The sequence below is a fragment of the Hemiscyllium ocellatum genome, chromosome 11 (genome assembly GCF_020745735.1).
Source record: "Hemiscyllium ocellatum isolate sHemOce1 chromosome 11, sHemOce1.pat.X.cur, whole genome shotgun sequence".
Lineage (NCBI taxonomy): Eukaryota > Metazoa > Chordata > Chondrichthyes > Orectolobiformes > Hemiscylliidae > Hemiscyllium > Hemiscyllium ocellatum.
In genome coordinates, this window is record NC_083411.1 from 66,975,598 (window position 1) to 66,994,814 (window position 19,217).

Below are 19,217 nucleotides of genomic sequence, written 5' to 3' on the forward strand. Positions count from 1 at the left end.
CATCCTAGTAAATCTCATCTGCACCCTCTCTAGAACTTCCACATCTTTCCTCTAATAAGGTGACCAGAACTGAACACAACATTCCAAGTGTGGGCTAACCAGGACTGCACAGAGCTGCAGCATAACCTCACAGCTCTTAAAACCAATCCCCCGCTAATGAAATCCTACACACCATATGCCTTCTCAATAACCCTATCAATTTGGGTGGCAAGTTTGAGGGATCAATGGACGTGGACTCCAAGATCCCTTGGTTCCTCCACACTGCCAAGAATCCAGCCTTTAACCCTGTAATCTGCAATCAAATTTGACCTTCCAGAATGAATCACTTTGCACTTTTCCAGGTTGAACTCCATCTGCCACTTCCTAGCCCAGTTCTGCATCCTATCAATGTTCAGCTGTAACCTATAACAGCCCTCTATACTATCCACAACTCAACCAACCTTCATGTCATCAGCAAACTTACTAACCCACCCTTACACTTCCTCATCCATTTATAAAAAATCACAAAGAGCAGAGGTCCCAGAACAGATCCCTGTGGAACACCAATGGTCACCGAGCTACAGGCTGAATACTTTCCAACTGCCACCACCCTCGGTCTTCTGTAAGCCAGCCACTTCTATATCCAGACAGCCAGATTTCCACTTAACCTTTGCTTCCTTACTTTCATAATGAGGCTACCATGGGATCTCTTACCAAAAAAAACTGCCTTGCTAAAATCCATGTACTCCACCCACTGCTCTACTTTCAATGTATTTTGTCGCATCCTTAAAGAATTCAATAAGGTTTTTGAGGCATGACCTGTTCCTCACAAAGAGCAGGTTAATCGATGTTTCGGGCAAAAGCCCTTCATCAGGAATTCCCGAAATGTCAATTTTCCTGCTCCTCGGAAGCTGCCTGACCTGCTGTGCTTTTCTGATCTTCAGCATCTGCAGTCCTCACTTTTGCCTGTTCCTCATAAGGTCATGCTATCCAACTATGGTTTTCCAAGTAATCATACATCCTGTCTCTCAGAATCCTCTCCAATACTAAGTCTACAGATATTTCTTAACATCTAAACGTATTTGTTAAACAAAAAGAGACAAAAAAAGCTCTTAATCCAAACAACAAAGCTGTTTCAAACTGCTCCTCAATATTGTCATTTTACTGTTAGTCAATTCCAGTGAAATTTCATTCTTATCTCAACTCTTTAATTATTTAAATTTACAGATTGCTCCCAGCTTCTTGTCCTCAGACTGCAGTGACATTTTGACATGCTTTTCCAAGTCCACTAACGTAAACATTTCACAGCTCTTCACGAGGAAGCACACGAGCCTGTTGAACACGTGATGGTGATGCAGAGTCCAGTCCTCCACACCGCAACACCTAGTGCCAGGGAGGAGACTCACGTAACAGCGAAGGGAGTTCACTTTATAAAATAATCATAGAATCATAGAGATGTACAGCATGGAAACAGACCCTTCGGTCCAACCTGTCCATGCCGACCAGATATCCCAACCCAATCTAGTCCCACCTGCCAGCACCCGGCCCATATCCCTCCAAACCCTTCCTATTCAAATACCCATCCAAATGCCTCTTACATGTTGCAATTGTACCAGCCTCCACCACTTCCTCTGGCAGCTCACTCCATACACGTGCCACCTTCTGCGTGAAAAAGTTGTCCCTTAGGTCTCTTTCATATCTTTCCTCTCAAACTAAATCTATGCCGTCTAGTTCTGGACTCCCTGACCCCAGGGATAAGACTTTGTCTATTTATCCTATCCTATCCATGCCCCTCATAATTTTGTAAACCTCTATAAGGTCACCCCTCAGCCTCCGACACTCCAGGGAAAACAGTCCCAGCCTGTTCAGCCTCTCCCTGTAGCTCAAATCGTCCAACCCTGGCAACATCCTTGTAAATCTTTTCTGAACCCTTTCAAGTTTCCCAACATCTTTCCGATAGGAAGGGAACCAGAATTGCACACAATATTCCAAGAGTGATCTAACCAATGTCCTGTACAGCCGCTACATGACCTCCCAACTCCTGTACTCGGTACTCTGACCAATAAAGGAAATCGCATTTAATAAACACAATTGTAGGCAACTACCTGTATGACACTCATGTTTGATTTGACTGGCAACTCATTATCCTGGGCTACTAACTATTTCCCAGGTGGAGGTGACTAATCTGATGAGGGTATATGCAGACTTAGTTCCTGAGATGGCCTGGATGGATGGCTTTCGATGCGCTGGCATGAATGTGTGAAAGTACATACATCTAGCACATCAATTATGAACCCACTGTTCCCCACTCCAGTCACAGAGCAAACAAGTTCCACAATGTAGCCCCCTCAGACACTCTAGTTTCTCATTTGTGATGCATCAGATCTTGCTTCATGAGGTAGTTGGCAGACAGCAGGAGGGAGGTTAGGACAATGGAACGTTGAAATATATTTTATGTATCATAAACATGAATCAGATGAATAAAACGCAAGGAGACAAAGGAGCAACCTGAATTTGAGCTGGTCAATGTTTTGAGAGGATGTGAGGGAGAATGGAGAGTCACTGTGAGAGATTGCAATAGGATTATGGTCAGAGTTGGTTGCTCAGATAGGGATGTGAGAAGTGTCCATTGCTCACAATGTGGTCTCCTTTACATCCGCAAGACAGAACACCAATTCACGGAGCACTCTGGGACACACGCAACCAGCAACCCCACCACCCTTTGCTGACCACTTAACTCCCCCTTCCACTCCACCAAGGACGCGCAAGTCCTGGGCCTCCCCCACCCCCAAATCTAAGCCACCTACGACTGGAGGAAGAATGCCTCATCTTCTGCCTTGGAAAACTTCAACCACATGGCATCAGTGTTAACTTCACTAGTTTCCAAATCTCCCTTCCCTCTACCTCATCCCAGATTCAACCCTCCAACTCGGCACTGCCTGTTGAACTATGCCACCTGTCTATCATCCTTCCCACCTGTCCGCTCCACCCTCCCCACTGTCCTATCACAATCACCCCCCCCACTTGCATCCACCTGTCGCCTTCCCAGCTAACTTTCCCTCAGCCCCACCCTCCTATTTATCTCTCAGCCCCCTTCCCCACCCCCCAAACCACATTCCTGATGAAGAGACCCAAAACATTGATTCTCCTGCTCCTTGGATGCTGTGTTTTTCCAGCACCACACATTTCAACTCTGACTCTCCAGCATCTGCAGTCCTCATTTTCTCTCTCCCCCGAACAGCTATATCGGTCAGAGGAGGAATGTACAAGAAAAGGATTGGGCTTTGTAATTCAATGTGCTTCCTGCTAATCTCTCCTACCTGGGTCAGCCCTTTTAATCTCTTCTTTTAACTCTTTTCATGATATATATGTGTTAAAAGGTCATTTTTATTGCCCATTTCTAAATAAATATCAGTTAAGAGCCCAGAACATTGCTGTGGTTCTGGAGTCACATGTAATCTTTTCTTTATTCATTCACAGGATGAGGGCATCGCTGGCCAGGCTGCATTTATTGCCCATCCCGAATTGGCTGGAGGGCAATTAAGAGTCAACCACATTACTGTGGGTTGGGAGTCACATGGAGGCCAGACTAGGTCAGGATGGCAGTTTCCTTCCCTAAAGGACATTAGTGAATTGGATGAGTTTTTCCAACAATCAACATTGGATTCATGGTCATCATTCAATTCCAGATATATTTTGAATTCAAATTCCACCATCTGCCATCATAGGATTCGACCCCAGGTCCTCAGAATGTTATCTGACTCTCTGAAATAACAGTCCAGCAATAATACACTAGGCCATCGCCTCTCGATCATGGCTAATTTCCTTTCCTAAAGGACATTTGGGAAGTAGATCGTGGTTACTTCATCGCAATTAGGCTCGCTTTCTTTTCCATATTTTAACAAATTGAATTTGATGTTTCATTAATGGCCATGGTGGGATGCAAAGATATATCCTCTGAACATAAGCATGAGGGTTGTGTCTTATCAGTGCGATAGCACTGCCTGGTGTGGCCAGGAGTGAGGACCCACACTCCTGCAGTAAATCCCAATCACTTGAGGTCAAGCTTACTTATTCCCTAGGCCTATCCTTCTCCTCCCGTTTATCAGGATCAGAGATTCCCTGTAGTCCTGACAGCTCACAGCATGACATTCAGGACTGCTTGTAAAAAAAGATTTTCTCTGTACTTCAAGACCTGTGACAATTCAGGCCCATCAAAACACACATGCAATTCTTCAATTCTGGTGCTTGTCGGGTCCTTTTAGGTAGTTTCTGACTGCCATGGGTTGCTCCCACTCCAAATAATTGGTGAAAGTCATGTTACGGCACGGAGGTTAACCCTTCTGTGAATTAAACTAAAGCTCAACTCAACATATAATCTGTTAAAATATGAGTGACAGAGAACTCCCAAATTCTACTATTTAAAGAAAATAACATCAATTTATTTTATTTACTCTAAAAGTGAACCTGAAACAACTATTCACAATTCTAAGACCCCACTTTTCTCAACTGATTGTTATCTGCCTCCAACTCTATAACAGTATGCTGTTTCAATAAGACATTTCTAAAATTACATCACCTTAATTTCAAAAATTACACAGCTACTGTCGTCTTCTGTGACTTCACTCTTCTGGCTACTGAATTCCCTGGGTTGTCTTCTTTCTTTTTATTGAAAGTACATTTTGTATGCAAAGGTACCTTTGATAGAGAGTGTTTCCTAATTTCTTAGAGAGCAAAATGTTAGATCTCCAGGCTTTTCTGTCTCGATGTCAGTTGTTCTCTCTTAAAGGTACAGTGCACGCCTTCAACTTCTCAACAGTCAGGAAACCCCAAAGGCTGATATATGTATTGTAGCTGAGTTAAAAGGCGACAGACAAATGTGGTGCTGAAGCTTCTCAATTCCCAGTATACTATCAGTGCTGTTAACCGTGAAGGGATCTAAAAGTTAATTATTGCAATTTAAGCCCAACAAAATAAATAGTCAAATGGTAGTTAAGCATCAGACATTTAAAAAAAATCCATTATTTCAGGATGGTTCAGGATGGACTGATTGCTGCAGCTGCAAAGTTCTGTCCCATTTTAAAAATGTAACAGAAATGTAAATGTACTTTGACACTGAGTGTTCTGAAATTGATACACATTAGTAGCTTTGGACTAACAGATTCACCTGTTCCTAGACTGTGCCAGGAGTCACTCCTTTAGTCAGACTATTGTAGCAGTTGAGTTTTCAAACTGGAATTCTACATCATCAGTAAACAGAAGAATCTTTCATCATTCACCGCATGGACATACGACAGTTGGTTGTGTCAAGGTTCTTACAACTTTACCGTCTAATATACCATTCAGGGGACACTGTGAGTACTTGATCAAAATGTGCATGTAAACTCAGGCAAAATGGCTGATGAGTTTAATTATCGTGAAGTGCAGAGTCTCTCTGTGTTGTTCAAGGGGCTTCTAAACTAGCAACTGGTTGCTGTTAAATAGAGATCGACACAGAGGGCTGAATCTTATATATTTTTCTTTTCGGTAAGTGTAAATTGCATTAGAGTTTGTTTTTTGGAGGGATTTCCACTGTGAGGCCTAACAAATTTTCTCATTCTCTGCTACCAACCTTGCTGCATTAACTTCCCTATCCCGCCGATAATGCTTACCTCTTATATGATTCCTGCCCCATCTTACCGTATGCCATTCGCAGAACAACTCACCGCTTGGTGGATATACCGCAATTAACCCCAAACCCTTACAGTCTGTGTCATTTTTAAAGGCCCTTGCGCAGTTCCCTGACATTTGCCCTGGTCATTGGTAGACAGGCAGCAATTGGTGCCCTGCTTTTCAGATAGGTATCTGGAGATCCTAACAGAGGGAGCTCAAAAGCAGGAATTCCTCTTCCCCCCAGGACTGGCAGAGGAAAGCACGACACTGACCATGCCAGCTTTGTATGATGGTATTACTCGGGTCAGTACAGTCTCAGCCATTTGGAGGAATGCCTAACTCTGTAGGATGCAGGTCAATGACCTTCTCCAGTCTGCCAGTGTAAGTGCCACCATCTTCTCTCTGATGCTTCACACTCAATTTATCGCTGTCTTGTACCAATGCTCTATCATTCTCACTGTTGCCTTCGATATTTTTCCTCACCCCAACCCCTGGTACCACTAACCCTGCATACCCTCTACGCTGCCCACTCACTCACTTGTGAAATCTCTCCGACTCCTCCAACATAGAATCACAAAATCCCTGTAGTGTGGAAACAAGTCATTCAGCCTGTCGCATCCACACCGACCCTCTAAAGAACAAACCAGACCCAACCCCTTTGCTATCTCTGTAGCATCCATTTCCGTGGCTATCCAACGTAGCCTGCATATCCCTGCACACTATCGACAATTTAGTATGGCCAATCCACCTTGCCAGCACATCTTTGGACTGTGGGAGGAAACCAGAGCACCGAGAAGAAATCTGTGCAGAGTGACTGAGTTAAGGGCATGGAGACGCAGCCTTGTCTAGTCCATGAGCTGGGTGTATATCCATGAGCACACAATTTCCTTGCTGCAGCATTACAATGAGAGTTAGTGGTACAGCCTGAGATGTAGCATTGATGTGCAGAGGTGCCCTGTATATCGTTTAGAGATATGCTTTGAGGGTTCAGAGAGGCTGGCTCATATCAGATGATAATGTCCCTGGATGTGAGCAGTGCTTGTGGTGTGCAGCCTGAGATTTTCGTGTGGCTTACCAACCTTCATATCGAGCAGCGAACTGAATTTGCCAGGCAGCTCCTTGGGTTTCCATGTCAAGCTTTCTTAACATCTGGCTTGTTTGTTAAGTTAGAAAGCTGAAGGTCAAAGAGGTGAACCAGACTCTCAACAAGGTTTTTACAAAAGAACTAGGAGCAGGAGTAGATAATTCAGCCCTTTGAGTCTGCTCCATCATTTAATACAATGATAGCTGATTGCATCTTGGCCTCAACTCCACTTTCCTGCCTGATCTCCATAATCATTCAACCCATTACTAATTAAAAATCTGTCTCACTCCTCCTTGAGTTTAATTAATGTCCCAGTGTCCATTGCACTCTGGGGTAGTGAATTCCACATACCCTTTCAGAGAAGTGATTCCTCCTCATCTCTGTTTTAAATCTGCTACCACATGTGCTAAAATTATGACCTCTTGTTCCAGATTGTTTAGCAAGCAATGATCGTGTTTAATTGGTACCTCAATATTGTCTCGTGCGAAACTCACCAGGCCGTTTGTGAAAAACATAGACGATGAAGCCAAGATGTTCTGATGTTGAGATTGCCCTCTCTGGACTTTGTGTCAAATTCTGACATAGGCCTCTCCATAACCCACATTGCTCAGATACTGGAAGATTCTGCTCAGTGTTTCTGTACTGGGTGAAGAATTTGCGTACCTTCTATTCTTGGGAAATCCAACTTATGAATCAGCCAAAATAAAAGAAAAGTACTGCTAGTGCTAGAAATCTGAAAGAAAACCCGGAAAGTGTTGGTAGAGTCTTCCAGACTCAAAACAATGTCTCTGTTTCTCCCTCCACAGATGCTGCTATGGCTGCTGAGTTCCTTCAGTAGTTTCTGCTCATATTATTTTTGAATTCTCTCTATTCCTCAGGCTGCTGGTAATGAAGAAGTGGCTGAAGGTGATGAGAATGTGGAGCGAGGGAATTGGTCCTCGAAGGTTGACTACGTGCTCTCTGCGATCGGGTGTGTGGTGGGTCTGGGCAATGTCTGGAGATTCCCTTACCTGGCTTACAAAAATGGAGGAGGTAATGTTATGAAATCTGAATGACAGGAATGAGAGAAAATCATAAATAATAGGGACAAGTCATTGATTGACAAAGAATATTATATTCAATGAAAGAGGGAACTCTAAGCCACAGTTATGCTGTCCATCCAGCTAACAGTGAGATCAGGTCTCTATCATACAGATAGTGTTTATTATACTAGACATTATTATTAATTAAATATATTCATTAAGCTCACCAACTAGAATGTAGAACATGGAGCAGTACAGCACAGGAACAGGCCCTCTGGGTCCACAATGTCTGCACCAACCATAAAGTCATTCTAAACTAATTCCTTCTGCCTGCACATAGTCTGTATTACTCTGTTCCTTGCTTGATCATGGGTCAGTCTAAATGTTGTTATATATCTACTTCTGACACCTCCCATAGTAGCATGTTCTGGACACCTACCATCCTCTGTGTAAAAAACAATCCTTGCACATCTCATTTAAACTTTCCCCTCTCACCTTAAACCTAACATTTGACATTTTCATTTTAGAATACAAACTCTAACTATCCACTCTATCCATGTCTTGCATTCTCTCCAAAGCCTTAGCATCCTTTCCATACCCATGGCAATCTGAATTACTCACAATATTCCAATTGTGACCAAACTAAAGTCTTCTACAGCTGCAACATTACTTGCCAACATTTATACTCAATGCCCTCAACTGATTAAAGTAAGCATGCCTCATGTCTTCTTTACCACCTTATCCAATTGTATTGCCACTTTCAGGTAGCTATGCATTTGCACCCCTAGATCCCTCTATATATCAATGCTTCTTAGGGTCCTACCATTTACTGTGTACTTTGCTCTTGCATTTGACCTGCCAAAATGCAAGATCACACTCATCCATGTTAATCTTCATCTGCCATTTCTCTTCCCAATTTTCCAACCGATCTACATCCTGCTGTGTCCTTTAATAACTTTCTTCAATATCCACAAGTCCATCAATTCTCGTATTGTCTTCAAAAGTACCAATCAGGCGACCAACAATTCCATCCAAATTATTTATACAAATTACAAACAACAGAGGTCCCAGCAATGATCCTTGTGGAAAACCACTGATCACAAATCTCCGGTCGGAAAACACCTGTCCACAGCTTCCCTCTGTCTTTGATATTGAAGCCAATTTTGTTTCTAAATCAGAATTCACCATAGTTCCCATGCTTGTTAATTTTCTGGACCAACCTACAATAAAGGACCTTGACAGATGTTTTAATCAAGTCCAGGTAGATAACATTCATGCCCCCATCCTATTGATCATCTTCATCACTTTTCAAAAAGTTCAATCAAATTTGTGAGACAAGCTCTCCCCTACATAAAGCCATGCTGACTATCCGTAATAAGTCCTAAGAATCTTCTCCAATAATTTCCCCACCACAGATGTTAAGGCTCACTGGTTTATAATTTCCTGGATGATCCTTGTTGTCTTTCTTAAATAAAGGAACAACATTGGCTTTTCTCCAGTCTTCTGGGAACTGGTTTATGAAAAGATCTCTGTCAAGGCCCAGCAATTTCCTCCCTTGTCTCTTTCATTATCCAGGCATAGATCCCATCCAGCCTTGGGGACTGATCTGCCTTAATATTTTTTGAAGGCCCCCAACACCTTCTTCTAATCGTTGACATGCTAGCAAGTTTTGAGAAGATTTGTTGACACGTTGACATGTTCTAGGATATCAACACATCCCTCTCTAATGTTACCATCATCCACGTTCCTCTCTTTGGTGAATATCAGTTGAAGTACCCATTAAAAACCTCACCCACTTCCTCTGGCTCCATGCATAAATTCCCTCCGTTGTTCATGAGTGGGCCTGCAGTTTCCTTAGCTAATCATTGTTTTCAATACATGTTTAAAATGTCTTGGGATTTCTCCTTAATCCTAATATGCCAAAAATATTTCATGGCCCTTTTAACTCTCCTGATTTCTTAGGTTCTTTTCTGTTCCCTTTACCTTCCTCAATGATCTTGTCTGATTTCAAATTCCTAATCCTTTGATATATTTTTAAAAACTTTTTGACTAATTCAGAGTTCTCGCATTTTGCCATTCTTATGCTTCATCCTCACAGGAACATGATGGTCCTAAAACTCTGATTAACTGCTTTTATAAGATTTGTACATCTCAGTGTAAATTTAAACTGATGTGCAAATGAAGCAAGTGTATTGCAAAATTAAAAAAAAATTCCACAGCCAATCTTAAGGGTTGTTGTGGAGAAAATGTAGAGAATCAACAGGAGACGCAGAGAGTTCTTCAAGAATAGATCTTTTATTTGCAAACAAAAAACCGTGACACTGAGAAAACAGATTCTCGAATGCCCCTGAACCTCATGGTCTGTGGATTTTTTTTATCATGTTTCTGTTAGCTTATCGGCATGTCCAACTACATTAATCAAAGTACCTCACTCTAGCTACACAATATACCAGTGATGTTAGTTCCCAATATCTCTTTAGTTGTACATTCTACTTAATGTTATTCCAATTTCACGGTTAGATATTTATTGGTAACTGTGCTACAATGATCTTAAATTCCAGACTAACCTATCATGATAGATATTTAGCTATTCCATCTGTTACAATAGTCTCCTGTTTCAAACTGACTCTACTAACTATTAATTAGATATTTTAGTGTCGTGTCCCAAGTATTTATTGTCTCAATCCTGTCATAATAAACTAAACAGAGAAACTTGCTTTATTACTGTGTTATCTCATCTTACCATGGTGGCTTTTCAGCCTTAACCTTACTCTGCTAATTGGTGTAAGAATGTTCCACTATGGTTATCCCATCCTACCTTCCACAGAACACAGATTGCCGGTGGTCTTCATGCTTTAACCCTTACCATACATTCATGCTCTTTATTTTCCATAGGGTCTGGAAGGCGCTGCTTGGAAATGGAGTGGATGCAGATTCAGTTGTGAAATTTAGCAGCGATATTGTTTTAATATTCATGTTGTGCAGCGATATGAGCAAAGACAGAAAATTGACATGAGATAATAGAACATTAGAACTATGGCCTGAATTGCTGCCTTCTGCATCATAGCAATTCTATGATTCTATGAGATGAATAGGGAAGAAGGTTCATGGGGTAAATGGTGGAGCAGGCCAAGGGAATAAGAGCAGGATTAAGGGGAGTGAACATTTACCTCCTTTTCCTCATGTTGTGCCCTCTGTTACTCCCACTGTCCACCATCCCTGTCAATTTTGAACAGATCCAGCAAATATATGTATTTCATTACAGTGTGATTAATTGTCAATAGGTTCTTTTGCTTTCTATGCTTTCAATGGCCAGAATAACTCCTGTGATTGCTGCTTGTAAGCGAGTATGGACAGTGACAAACAACTTCTACCTGTCGACCATTCCACTGGGTTCCTACTGCCCCTATTGGTTCAAATTGGTTCACTCAGGGTATCAATGACTCAGATATGCCCCAGCAATTAGTCATGTATTGACTGTCAATCACATTACCCACACAGTACAACAATATTTCAGATATTAGAGGACACAACCATAGACAGAATCACAGCATTACCACTGTATAGAAAGAGACCATTCTGCCCATCACATCTATGTCAGCTATCTGAGCATTTTGACTTCGTGCCAATCTCATGCCTTTTTCCCCTGCCGCTCTGCCAATTCCTTCTACTTAAATCATCATCCTATGCTGTCTTGAATGTCTCAATGTTTCCACCACAGTCCATACCCTAACTACCCACTGTGCGGAAAATCTCTTTCTCACCTTACATTTGCTTTTTTTGCAAAACACTTCAAATCTTTGGTACCTGGTTCTCAATCCTTCCATGAGTGGGAACAGTTTCTGCTTATGCACACTGTCCAGTCCTTTCAGGAATTTGAAAACCTCAAACAAATTGCACCTTCATCTTCACTTCTCTGATGAAATCAGTCATAGAGTCACAGAATCATTGAAATGTGCAACTCGGAAACAGACCCTTCGATCCAACTCGTCCATGCTGACCAGATATTCTAAACTAATCTAGTCCCATTTGCCAGCTCTTTGTCCATATCCCTCTAAACCCTTTCTATTCATAAACCCATCCAGATGCCTTTTAAATTTTTTGGAGTTGCCAATGTTGGACTGGGTGGACAAAGTTAAAAATCCCATAACACCAGGTTGTGGAACAACCACCTGATGAAGAGGTAGTGCCTCGAAAGCTATTGCTTCCAAGTAAATCTGTTGGACTATAACTTGGTGTTGTGTGATTTTTAACTTTTAAATATTGTAATTGTATCAGCCTCCACCACTTCCTCTGGCAGCTCATTCCACACGCACACACCACCCTCTGCGTGAAAACGTTGCCCCTTTGGTCTCTTTTATATCTTTCCCCTCTCACTCTAAACCTATGCCCTCTAGTTCTGGACTCCTGCACTCCAGAGAAAAGGCTTTGTCTATTTATCCTATCCATGCCCCTCGTGATTTTACAAACCTCTATAAAGTCACCCGCCAGCCTCTGATGCTCCAGAGAAAATAGCTCCATTCTATTCAGCCTCTCTCTGTAGCTCCAGTCCTCCAACCTGGGAAGCACCCATGTAAATCTTTTCTGAACCCTTTCAAGTTTCGCAACATCCTTCCTCATTCCTCCCATCTGTCCTCATAATTGAAGTGACTTATCCCTGGGAGTATTATTTAAATCTCTTCTGCACTCACTCCCACTCATATCTTTCCAGACTTGGCCACAATACTGCAGCTGAAGTTTAACCAGTGTCCAAGAGAAGTTCATCTTAATTTTATGCTCTTGCACTCTATGTCCCTATTAATGATTGCTGGAATACTGTTTGTTTTCTTTACATTTGAGTGGTCAGTCTCCCTCCTGTTGTTCTGTAACTGACTGAGTTATTGGTATTGTGAAACTTGAAAGGATGCAGAAAATATTTGCAAGGATGTTGCTAGTGTTGGAGGGTTTGAGGCTGAATAGGCTGGGGTATTTTCCCTGGAGGGTCAGAAGCTGAGGGGGTGATATACAGATGTTTATAAAATCATGAAGAGAATGGATAGGTTAAATTACCAAAGTTTCTTTTCCCCCCAGGGTAAGGGAGACCAAAGCTAGAGGGTACAGATTTAAGGTGAGAGGAGAAAGGTTTAAAAGGGACCTGAGGGGTAACATTTTGCACAGAGGATGGTGCATGTATGGAATGAGTTGTCAGAGGTGATGGTGAAGGCTGGTATAATTACAACATTTAAAAGGCATCTGATGGTTACATGAATAAGGTGTATTATGGAGCTATCATTGCTGGTGTCTAGTCTGTAATTGAGGTGATGGGTTGAAAGATAGGAAGGCCCCTCAAGCTTGTGGCTAGCATTGAATGTTCAACGCAATATGCTGAATGAGGATAAATCCAACAGTTCAGGAGATAATGGGGGAGGTGAATATGCAGAAAATGGTGGCAAGTAAGACTAGATTAATTTAGGTTATCTGGTCAACATGGATGAGTTGGAGCAAAGGATCCGTTTCTGTTTTGTATTACTCTATGACTCTTACCTCCTTCCTTCACTGGCTGTGGAAATACCCTGAGGTTTATTGAGCACTGTACTGAAATAGGTCACTGCCTCCTGCCCTGGACACACTGCCTTCTTAGTCCATTTCTGTGATAGTCCTGATTCCTCCACCTGGTTCTTGTGACCAGTACTCCCCATGTACCCTTTACCTAGCAACCATTGCATAGGAGCTAGCTGCAAAACATCTACTTAACCCATTCTGCTCCTTGTGTTAAGTTTCGAGCAGAACAATATTAAGATTGTCATTTTGTTAAACACTGGCACAGCACCTGGACATGGCATTAACATCCATTATTGACACATCTGTCAAAGTTCACCTTTGTTGTGACACGCAATTATAGATCAATGGTTCACTGTACATTCAAAGTTCTAAAATCAACATTTAGGGATTTTAAGTCAAGCTTGCCAGGGTTCTTTGCATTTAGTTAGCCTCATAAATAAACGCCACAAATTCAATACCTTTCATAACATCACATTGACTGTACTAGCCTCCATTCATAATCTGGCTAGTGAATAGCAATTGTGAGCCTGAGCATTCCCCTCTTTGAGGCAAGAAAAATATTGCAATTATTGTATTTGAAATGCAGTAAGAGCCCACACATCATAGCCTATTGCATCTTAAGCTGCATTTAGCTGCATTGGTGAAGAAACTGATGAGAATGGTGTCTGTCAAGATGCTTCTAAATATGCAGATATGTAAGTAAACAATGACATTGTTAAAATAATATAAAAGTTAAAGGTGATCTGAAATACACCTAGCTGGAGGAGGAGCCACATGGAGAGTTCACTGAGGAGCCTACAGAGGTGGCTAAATCCTCCACATCCACCCTGCCTGGGCCCATTTGACTGTTGACAGTTCCAGCTCAGGATAGTTCACTTGTCTCCGCCAAGAAAACCCTCAGAATGTTTGACCTGCCCAGATCTAAACTACAGAGGTTGCTCACTCATGCTTCCACGGCCAGTAGACTCACTGTGGAGCTGGTTTCCTCCACCCCATCTGCGGTATGTGGTAGCTGAGTGTGTCATACAGTCATAGAGATGTACAGCACAGAAACAGACCCTTTGGTCCAACTTGTCCATGCCGACCAGATATCCCAACCCAATCTATTCCCACCTACCAGCACTCGGCCCATATCTTCCAAACCCTTCCTATTCATTTACCCATCCAGTTGCCTTTTAAATGTTGTAATTGTACCAGCCTCCACCACTTCCTCTGGCAGCACATTCCATAGATATACCACCCCCTGCATGAAAGAGTTGCCCCTTAGGTCTCTTTTATGTCTTTCTCCTCTCACCCTAAAACTTATGCCCTCTAGTTCTGGACTCCCCCATCCCAGGGAAGAGACTTTGTCTATTTATCCTATCCATGCCCCTCATGACTTTATAAACTTTAAAAAGGTCACCCCTCAGCCTCCGATGCTCCAGGGAAAACAGCCTCAGCCTTTTCAAGCTCTCCCTGTAGCTCATATCCTCCAACCCTGGCAACATCCTTGTAAATCTTTTCTGAAACCTTACAAGTTTCACAACATCCTTCCAATAGGAAAGAGACCAGAATTGCAGGCAATATTCCAAAAGTGACCTAACCAATGTCCTGTACAGCTGCAATATGACCTCCCAACTCCTGTACTCAATACTCTGGAACAATAAAAGAAAGCATACCAAATGCCTTCTTCACTATCCTATCTATCCTATCACTTTCAAGGAGCTATGAACCTTCAATCCAAGGTCTCTTTGTTCAGCAGCACTCTCTAGGACCTTACCATTAAGTGTATAAGTCCTGCTAAGCTTTGCTTTCCCAAAATGCAGCACCTCAAATTTATCTAAATTAAACTCCATCAGTCACTTCTCAGCCCATTGGCCCATCTGGTCAAGATCCTGTTGTAATCTGAGTGGGAGGGAAAGGAAAAGAAAATTGTACCAAGCGCATTTAGGGGTGATGACCAACAGGGTTATGTGTTCCACAGAATACATTCCTCATGTTCACTGCTGTGCACAGAAGTGTGCATCTCATGGAGATTCGCAGTGTCAGAAAGGTGCAACACAAAGACAGGATCAATGTTGAAGGATGCCAGGGAATAGGCATGCTGCATGCCTTAGTGGCCAAGATAACATGTGTTGGTGACAAATCTGCTTCCCAGCTGAAGTCCCAGTGACTGGTGGCAGATGCAACACTCACCCTCACACTTTGGCGTATTTACCCCTCCCAACTTGAGTCCTATTGCAACCATTCATCTCAACATTGTGCCTTGTCCATGATCTTCACAATTTTGACAACAGCGAGTAGTCCTCTGACAGTAACATGCCACTGGGACTGCCAACATCCACCTCTTCTAGCTAGGTACCCATTCTATACATGGCAAAGGCTTCACTCTTCCTTATGTCATCACCAAGCCATCCACCCTGATATGACGCCTGACTGTAGGATGAAACTTGGGACTGGGATGGGAAGCTGCATTTGATGAACCTAGATTGCCCCCACCACTTTCCTTGCCGATGGTTGCCCCCATGGACTTTGGTTCAGGCATGTCCCGCTACTTGATGAACCATGCAGTGAGATTGGCGTGAATGCTGCTGCCAGATACGAGGGATAAATAGACAAAGTCTTTTCCCTGGGGTGGAGCAGTCCAGAAATAGAGGGCATAGGTTCGGGGTGAGAAGGGAAAGATATTAAAGGGACCTAAGGGGCAACCTTTTTACACAGAGGATGGTGCGGGTATGGAATGAGCTGACAGAGGAAGTGGTGGAGGCTGGTACATTTACAGCATTTGAAAGCCATCTGGATGGATTTATGAATAGGATGGGTTTAGAAGGATAGGTGCCAAATGCTGGCAAACTGAACCTGATCAGATTAGGATGTCTGGTCAGCATGGATATGTTGAATCATAGGATCTGTTTTCGTGCTGTACAACTCTATGATTTTAAGATGTACATGCCCTTGACTGAGGACTGCTGCCCAACATGGCAACCTGTCTGGTTTTCTGACGATTTGTTGGTAAGGTGATAAAAACTGAAAGAACTGTGGATACTGTAAATGTTTTGGGTTCCGAGGATGGCTCACCGGACCCAAAACTTTAACTTTGATTTTTCTTCACGGATACTGCCAGACCTGCTGAGCTTTTCTGTTTTTGCTTGTACGGTGAGTGAGGTGAGATCACAACTCATGGCAAGTAGGACTGTCACTTGGAGATAGTAAGAACTGCAGATGTTGGAGAGCCAGAGTGAATAAAGAGTAGAGCTGGAAAAAGCACAACAGGGCAAGCAGCATCAGAGGAGGAAGGAAGCCAACAATTCAGGTTGGAACCTCTCATCCGGACTGCACCTCCACTCCTAACTCCAACTCAACATGAGGTCCCAGCCGCAAACCCTGTTGGGTATTTACCATCTCCCCAACCTCTCCCTCACTGAGTCAGTCCTCAGCAAAGGACTCACCTTCATTCCACTGTGTCTACATATCAATGAATTTCACACAGGTCTCGATGTTGAACACTTTTTCTGCTGCCTCCATGTCTACTTGTTCCATGTCTATTTGAATCAGAACACCCCTTCTCCTGCCTCCAGTAAACTTAATTCCTATGAAAGGTTCCAACTTGAAATTCTGACTGCCCCCCTTTTCTGATGCTGTTTGACCTTCTATGCTTTTTCCACCTCCCCTCTTTATCCACAAGTGGAACTGTTAACAAGCAATAATGTGTTTCAGTTGGCAACTCACCGCTGCTCGGTGAGAATCACACCATGCCATTAGTGTGGCATAGTGGTAGTGTACCTGCCAATAGGCCACGAAGGCTAGTATAAATTCCTATCTATCCTATAAAATCTTCCAAAATAACATGTCCGATCAGGCTGATTAAAGATGTTTACAAGAGGCAGCGAGATGCTCCTGATGTTAAGAGGTAAACATCTCACTTGATTCTACCACTCATCTTGCCATCATGCACGTTGGTCAGAACCTGTTGAGACTCTGCCTGATAAGTAACTTTCTTGCACACTATAATTTATAGGAAATACATTAATGCACGTGCCAGCACTGCATATTCTCTGGTCAGTGAGTGTGCACTATGTCAAGGCAATGGATTGCTTGATGTGCTTTGGTATTCCTGTCAACACAATACTCAATTGGTTAGTAAGGCCATGAGTCAAATCTTTAGTCAGATATCAAACCTGTAACGTATATTGGAAGTAACATTTCACACCGATGGCTCTGAGGTGTCTGTGTGCAAATACACCTTTGCTAGGTATGTTGTGCCAATCTAATGGAACTGGAAACTGACTTATTACATTACTTGCATTTGAGACAGCTGGGACCATTGACAAATTCAGGAACCAGACAGAGAGTGAAGGAATTGAGATGTAGAGGTAGAGGTGTGGTTAGGAGCATCTCAAGAGTCAGGAAAGGAATACAGGCCATCCACAGGTTGACAACAGGTTCCTTTCCTGAGCCTATTCACAAGTTGATTTGTAGGCAAATTGGAACACAATATAGGACAATCTAAAGGAGCCATTTGTAAGTTCAGAGAATGCTGTTGTGAATATGTTTAGTGACTGATCGCAAGTAAAGGAATTGTAAAAATGAATCTTATGGTCCATAAAAACAGGTTTGTGCATATTCAGAGTTGGGAGTATGGTGCTGGCATTCCTGAAGAAGGGCTTATGCTTGAAACGTCAACTCCTGCTCCTCAGATGCTGCCAGACCAGCTGAGCTTTTCCAGTGCTGCACTCTCAACTCTGATCTCCAGCATCTCCTCTGACCTGTTCAGTCAGAGCTATATCTGGGGTAATAACATATTCTATATTTTCCAGGTGCATTCCTCATTCCCTATCTTACCATGTTGCTATTTGCTGGGATGCCACTGTTTTTCTTGGAGTCTTCTTTTGGGCAGTTTGCCAGCCTCGGGCCTGTGGCAGTGTGGAAAGCTGTGCCAATATTACAAGGTGAATATTCATTAATCAGCACTGACTTAGAAACCTTTCAGATGAGCACATATATTTAATATAAATTAATAAACTGACTGCATTCATTATCAGGTGACATTGTTAGCCAACCTTGCAAAAATACTGCTCTCACACTGACATGACAGCACTTCAAACAAAGGCAGATATTAAAAATGAGTAGATTTGTTTGCCTTTCCTTGATCACAATTTTCTAAATGGCCTCTCTCTCAATAATTGATGTAGACCTAGTAGGGCTGCTTGAGAAATAAGGAAGACATTCTGATATATCATAGAACAGTTTCATAAGCATGATAATCAAAGTCAATTCCATTAAGGAACATCATCTCTAAAACCTAAGTAAGGGGATTATTGAAAATATTCTTCAGGCAGTGACCCATAAATGGAACCAGAATTTTCTATTTGTTGTCTGAAAAGAACTGGATATCCTGCTCCAAATTGAGAATGCAAAGATAGAACATAGAGAACATTGAACATAGAACAGGACAGCACAGAACAGGCCCTTCAGCCCATGATGTTGTGCCAATCATTGATCCTCATGTGAGATAAACCTAATGTATGGACTCTCAAATTTCTGTGACCATATGCATGTCAAGCAGTCTCTTAAATATCCCCAATGACCTCGCTTCCACAATTGCTGCTGGCAACGCATTCCATGCTCTCTCAACTCTCTGCGTAAAGAACCAGCCTCTGACATCCCATTAATACTTTCCACCAAACAGCTTAAAACTATGACCCCTTGTGTTAACAATTTCTGCCTTGGGAAAATGTTTCTGGCTATCAACTCTATCTATGCCTCTCACTATCTTGTACACCTCAATTAGGTCCCCTCTCTTCCTTCTTTTTTCCTAATGAAAAAAGTCCGAGGTCAGTCAACCTCTCTTTGTAAGATAAGCCCTCCATTCCAGGCAGCATCCTGGTAAACCTCCTCTGAACCCTCTCCAAAGCATCCACATCTTTCCTGTAATAGGGTGAACAGAACTGGACACAGTA

At 42.5% G+C, this 19,217-nt stretch overlaps 1 protein-coding gene across 1 annotated transcript in view; it reads left to right on the top strand.

Annotated features, from left to right (window-relative positions):
* The window catches only part of LOC132820054 (sodium- and chloride-dependent neutral and basic amino acid transporter B(0+)-like), a 129,297-nt gene that overhangs the window by 41,324 nt on the left and 68,756 nt on the right, over positions 1 to 19,217 (top strand). The window contains exons 3-4 of the mRNA XM_060831973.1: positions 7,594 to 7,747; positions 18,075 to 18,206. Of these exons, the coding sequence (XP_060687956.1) occupies positions 7,594 to 7,747; positions 18,075 to 18,206 (286 nt within the window). The remainder of the gene's footprint in view (positions 1 to 7,593; positions 7,748 to 18,074; positions 18,207 to 19,217) is intronic.